The sequence below is a fragment of the Entamoeba nuttalli genome (genome assembly GCF_000257125.1).
Source record: "Entamoeba nuttalli P19 unplaced genomic scaffold asmbl_5611, whole genome shotgun sequence".
NCBI classification, from domain to species: Eukaryota; Evosea; order Mastigamoebida; family Endamoebidae; genus Entamoeba; species Entamoeba nuttalli.
Window position 1 is genome coordinate 1 of NW_008577568.1, and position 6445 is coordinate 6445.

General features: G+C 24.6%; 4 protein-coding genes across 4 annotated transcripts; all 4 read right to left on the bottom strand.

The window, feature by feature from the left end:
* Positions 1 to 1101, bottom strand: ENU1_134560 (actin-related protein 2/3 complex subunit 1A, putative; the record flags this gene model as incomplete). Its single annotated transcript, XM_008860154.1, has 1 exon — positions 1 to 1101. One exon carries the CDS (start codon positions 1099 to 1101, stop codon positions 1 to 3), a length of 1101 nt encoding a protein of 366 aa, XP_008858376.1.
* Positions 1102 to 1238: 137 nt separating this feature from the next.
* ENU1_134570 (hypothetical protein) lies at positions 1239 to 2163 on the bottom strand (the record flags this gene model as incomplete). The annotated part of the gene is made up of 2 exons (XM_008860155.1): positions 1239 to 1393; positions 1455 to 2163. 2 exons carry the CDS (start codon positions 2161 to 2163, stop codon positions 1239 to 1241), a joined length of 864 nt encoding a protein of 287 aa, XP_008858377.1.
* A 162-nt stretch (positions 2164 to 2325) lies between these two features.
* ENU1_134580 (Rab GTPase activating protein, putative) lies at positions 2326 to 3840 on the bottom strand (the record flags this gene model as incomplete). The annotated part of the gene is made up of 1 exon (XM_008860156.1): positions 2326 to 3840. One exon carries the CDS (start codon positions 3838 to 3840, stop codon positions 2326 to 2328), a length of 1515 nt encoding a protein of 504 aa, XP_008858378.1.
* Positions 3841 to 3964: 124 nt separating this feature from the next.
* On the bottom strand, positions 3965 to 4555 carry ENU1_134590 (hypothetical protein; the record flags this gene model as incomplete). Its single annotated transcript, XM_008860157.1, has 1 exon — positions 3965 to 4555. The coding sequence occupies one exon, from the start codon at positions 4553 to 4555 to the stop codon at positions 3965 to 3967; it is 591 nt and encodes a 196-aa protein (XP_008858379.1).
* Between the last annotated feature and the right edge of the window lie 1890 nt (positions 4556 to 6445).

Consider the following 6445-nt stretch of genomic DNA (forward strand, 5'->3'; position numbering starts at 1 on the left):
TTAAGCTTTCCAAATGGCTATATTACCATCCATACCTGAAGTTGAAAACTCAAGAACATTCCATGCCTCATCATACTTCATTGGTCTAATACAAGTAACAGTGTTCTTATGAGTAGTAGTAATTTCTTCTACAGCACTCTTAACTGCAGCAGTTCCTCTAGATGAAAGAGATTTGAAATGGTCCATAGCAGACATTGTTCCAGTAGACTTAGGTGCTTGTTTCTGGTCAAGTTCTTTAACAAACTTCCATCCATCATCTCCACGTTCAAATAAACATGGATTGAAATGATGTCCAACAGCAACAACTTTATTGTCACTAATGCAAAGAACATCTAAGAATGGTAATGTTTTACATTTAATAGTTTGAACTGTTGGTTTTCCATTATTAGCTTCAATGAATGAAATAGAAGAATCATGTGAAACAAAAACAACAGTTGTTCCAGATGGTGTATAAGCAACAGAATGAACCCATCCACTAGCTTCAGTTTCAAATAAGAAAGTACCTAATTTGCATTTTGGAGATGAAATGTCTTCTTCTGAAAATGGAGAATATGAACCTTTTGCATCTAATGTTTTATTAAAAGCATTAAAAATTCTTGCTTTAAAATCAGTTGATGCAGCTGCTACAGTAAGTGAGTCTGGAGACCAAGCTACTTTAGTAACAGTTGATTTGAATTTTTTAACATGATCTGAAGCCCACCAATTTGATTCTTCATTAAATCTACAAACAGCAACAAGTTTATTTCCTGAAGCACAGGCAAATTTAGTTTCATTTGGTGACCATTTAATGTCAGTTGCAGCAAAGTCAATTCTCAATAATACAAGAACTGGTACCCATTCTCCATTTTCATTTTGAGTCCACACATATGCATTTCTATCTTCTGAACATGAAACAATTCTATTTGACTGTGCAGCCCAATCAATTCCAGTAACACGTGCATCATGTTCATTTAATTTTGCTTCAGTTGTAAATTTATTACCATCAAAACTAGCAACAATAATTTCTTTGGAACATGGAGAATAAGCAATTTTAGTAGCATCACCATTCCAACAATGACATCCAATATTATCACAAAGATGGAAACTCTTTGGAGCTGACATTTCTCTAATTTTTTAGTTCATTTCTAGATGAAGTTCTTACCTCCACTTTTATTTTTTTAAATTTTCATTTTTTCCTTTTTTTTTTTGTTATTTATATTTTTTTATTTTTTAAAGGAGTTATAATAAAAATAAATAGGTTATGGATTTGATTGGTAAGTGATATTTTTCTTATTCCTTTCAAGTTTCTTCTTTAATTCAATTAATGGTTGAGGTAAACCATTCAATCCTTTAATTGGGAAAGACTGTTTATTAATTTCATTTAGGCATATCAGTGTTAAACTAGAATGATAATCTACAATAAGTTATTAAGTTTAATCTAATTTCAAAGAAAACAAACATAAGTCAGAACAAACTATGCTGTACAAGATACAAAATACAGTTGTAAAGAAATTGACAATCAACAAAGTCTTTTTTAACCGATTCATATTCTGGCATATGACTTATAAACAAAGAAGACATTCTCTCTGTTTTTCTTTCTAAGATCACACAGTCTCCATTCTCAGATTGCGCTAAAATTTTAGTGCCTTGAATACATCCAATAAGATTTCCTGTTTCATCAACCCATTTTAACTCATGAAGAGGAACTTGTGAACTTGTATATCCATTAGACTTATAGGGAAGTGGAATATTTTTCCAAAGTATAGTTTTATCAGAACTCATATAAGTAATTTCTCCATCTATTCTTCTTGTAGTCAAAATCAGTCTTTGTTCAATTCCAAAAAGTGTACATAGTCTTCTATTATCATAGATATGAAGTCTATTAAATGGTCCTTCTTGGTGATAAAACGTTGCATAAGTTCCAATAATATGTTTGTTAATTCCTTCATTCATATACATTTCTATTGATTCAAATTCTTGTTCTGTGAATTGGTAAGGTGCTCCAGCACAATCTCCAAGAATGATTACATCTGGTTGTATAATTTCTAGCATTTCATAGCTAAAATTTCTAAACACAGTAATGACTAATCCCATATCCCCATATAATTTCCAATTTGTTTTTAGATGTTCCCACATTTTATTACCTCCTGTATGAGGGTGTAATACAACTACCTTAATTGTCATGTATTTTAAAGTTTGATTGTCTTTTTATATAGAGGTTCTTTCCGTTCATTTAGATTCATAAACCTAAATTTAATCACAAGATTAAGTTTTGATATTAATGTTTATTTACAAAAAAAAGATGAAGAACATAGGAAGAATGAAATTAAAATATTACAATTATTTCTATGCAAAAACAAGGTCTTGATCTTCTTTAGAAGCCTTTTGTTTAAAAGTAGATAGTGCAATGTCAGCGTCAATCAAAAGATGATCATCAAATTTATTTTCAAGTTGTAAGAAGAAGATTGAAATATCATCAAGGTCTAAACGGTTTGACAAGATTATATCACGATGTTCTAATAACATAGAAACAGCAATGAAATAATGAAATTTATTTTTTGGATATGCAATTATTGCATCCCAAAGCCGAATGCATTTTTCAGAGACAAAGTCTCTTCTAAATAATAAAATAAGCCATTTGTACATAAAAGAATATCCAATTTTTTTCATATTAAAATATTCTTCAAGTTCTAAATCTAATGTTTTTACTATTGGTCCAATAATACAGTCAAAAGGGATTTTACTATTAAAAATAGAAGACATTAGTTCAATAAGTTGAACAAAGATAGAAAATAATTCATAGTCATCTATACTACATTCCATTATTCCAACTAAAATATCACTCATTCCTTGTTGATATCCTTTATCTAAATCATATATTATCCAACATTTCATTAATAATTCAATGCAAGTTTTTATTTTTTCAATTGGACAATTCCAATACTCTAATACACTTTTATTAACAGTTGTTCTTTTTACATCTTTTAATATTTGTTCAATTTCTTCTCTAAGTATTTTACAATGTTGAATTTGAATATCAACTAAATTATTAACTTGAAGTTTGATCTTTTCAAATATATTTTTATCTATTGAATTTCCAAGACATTTTGACCATAATGAACAACGACAATCATTATCAACTCCTTTATAAAACAATCCTTTTCTAATAATACTTTCATTTTCATTATTCCATTGATAATTTTTATTAATTTTTTGAATACAATCAAATTGTATTTGTTTACACCAATTAATTCTTTTATCTTTTTGTTCTTGATTAGATAATTCATTAAGATATTTAGGAATATCTATCATTCTTGGTAATCTTCTTTTGTCAATAGAAATGTTTCCATTACAAAAATGAATTCCAAGTTGTTTTAAAAACTCACAAAATTTTGGGAAAGTCCCTTTTTTAAATTCTATTGGTTTTATGTCAACTGGAATAGTTCTTCCTGGAATAAAAGTAATTTGTATTTCATTTGTTTCATGAGAAATTTTATATGTTGGAGTATCTTCAATACAGAAATATATTTCATTTTCTTTGTCTTCTTCATTTTCTTCTTCTAATTTGGGTGTTTGTGATGGAGATATTCCTGACAATACATTTTGATTTAAGTATGGTTGAAACTTAATAAAAGTATGTCCTTCAATTGTTGAAATTAATAACACACCTTGTTGTGGTGGTTTAGATAAATAAGTAATATTATCCATATGTATTATTTTATCTGTTTGTCTTGGAGAGCAAATAATATAATTTTGTATAACTGACTTAGAGGATCGATAAGTTTTGTTATTTGTTTCTGTTTGAGGAGGAATTTGAATAGTATTTCTTGTTCGTGGTGTAGTAAGTAATTTTTCTGTCATGGATAGTTTCCAATACAGAAATGATATTTAAGATGAGATCTAAAATCTTAACTCTCTCCTAAAAATATATATTTTTTTTAATAACTTAAATTTGTTTTATAGAACAAAATAACTTAAATTTGATTTAATTTATAAAATATTTTGTAATTCTTGTGTCATTCGGTTGTAAATAACAATCGTTAGAACCAATTGTTTGAACAATAAATTTATTTATTGACATTCCTATTAAATTTATATCTGATTGTGTGTATTTAGTATTATTATACATTAGTGTTTTAATTCTCTTATATCCATTAAGTTTTATTTTATTATTTTTTTTAAATTCCATTATTCCTTGATGAGACTGAATTTGTTCAATAAGAATATTATTTGTTAAAGAATCTATTTCTCTTCTTCTTTTTTTGATATCTACAAAAGAATCATCAAAACTATCACTCGACAGAATCGTTTTCATTTCTTTCATTATTTCTAGTATTAAAAACATTTGAGAATTGATTTTACTTTTTTTATGAGGTTTTTTAATTGTTATTGAATATCCAAGTGATATTAATAACCCAATTAAAAATGATTGTTGGTGACAGTCTCTATCAGTTGACTTTCTTTTCGCATATAACATTTGTAAGGATTTAGGTGTTTTCGTACATTGTGCAATGTATGTATTTTCTGTTTCTTGGGTAATCTTTCCTTTGTAAAACGCACTCATTATACAGGTCATTTTGATATATAAATTACATGTTTTACATGTTTAAATAGTTTTAAATAAATGTCATTTACTCCTTTGGATAAATTAAATACAGAAGATGTGAAGATGATGTTTATTGTAATTTAAAAAGGTGATGTTTTGTTGTTCAAAAATTCAAAAATTAACATCAATTATACTATTAATAATATTATATTGTTCGTTGTTATGAAAAATGTGTTTTTCTATGAGGTACTATTAAAAATAAAATGACGCTTACCAAAACAACTTAAAGTTATATTAATAAATTGAATTGAAAAAATTCTATAAAATAGTAAAATTTTATTATGTTATAATTATAATATTTTATGTTATTATAAGATATCAATTTGGGTTTTATTCTTTCAATATTTTAATTTATTTAAATGTTTTTAATGTCTATAAAAATTATTATTTCATCTTCGTATGTTTTAAGTTTATTTATTCTTTAATTATATCTTTTTATAAACTAATTAGTTTCTTACATTTTTTGTTTGATTCTTTAGTTTATTTTTCTGTTTAACTTATTATTTTTAGACTTCTTTTGTTGTAGCAATTTTTGAATGGTTTTTATGCATAAGAATGAGGTGTATTTAAATAATAAAGTTTTTTTGTTAGTTATGCGGAAATGATATGAATGATGTTTATAATATATACTTTTCTCGAATTTTTTTCTTCACAGTTGCACAATTGAATTTGTTGGTTTTTTTAGAATATTATCTTGCGTGTTCTATATTTATTAATATCATTGGTTTGTTTGGTTTTAATTTATATATTTCTTAAATTTATTTTGTGAAAAATTATTATATTTCTATTTGTTTTTATTAATAATTTCAAATAATTGTTGTTCATTCCATTTTACATTTATTATATCATTAATCATTACTTCTATTTAAATTTACAATTATTAATGTTTATTCATTTTTGTTTATTCAATATCTACTTTATTTTTATTTCATAATTTCTTCATAAATAGGAAGTGTTTGGATATCAATTTCAATCAATCCATTTTTTGTTTGTTAAATCTTTTAATAAAACCATCTTTTTCAAAAATAGATATGATATTAATTGACTTGATGTAATTGCAAGAGTCGAGTGTAGAAGTTAAAAGAGTTATAAATATAAGTGTTAAAATAAAATTAAATTGACATTTTGATATTGTATATTGAAGAAGCTATTTATTGAAATTTTCTTTTGTTTCTTCTTTTGTTCTTTCTCAATGCGTCATTTTTATTTAATATTCAAATTAGTTGTTGTTTTGTAATACTGTTTTGTTATATTTTAGTGTTAATACCATCATTTGATAATAAGAAATTATAAAATAAAGAGAATTAAATAAAATGAAAATTGTGATATAATTGAATAAAAGAAAGAAATATGTTAATAAAGAACTTGATATTTTTGAATTGAATCATAATAATTAATATATTTTTTCTCGTGACATTTATTTTAAATTATCAATTTTTCATTTTGTATGAAGGTTGACTTATTTGTTTGAATATAATCAAAAATTAATTTGATTATTAATTAGTAACTGCAAAATAAGCATACATAATTAATTTAATTTCTTATTCAATTCAAGATTACTTGATTAAGAATTAAATAATAATTAGTTTTTATTATTTAATAATAGTTTGTATTTAATGTTTTTCTTCATTATTTATTATTCTTATTGTATTATTTGTTTCATTTATTTTACTTATTCATAATTATTTTTATTTCTTTTATTTCTATTTTATTTGTTTTTGAATATATATCAATTGATTTAACTAATACATTATATTTTAATATATATGATTTGTATAAGGAACGAAATAAGTAAAGAAATAATGAGTCTAAAATAATTTACAAAAAAAGAAAAAGAAGCAAAATATTTTGAATCAATAG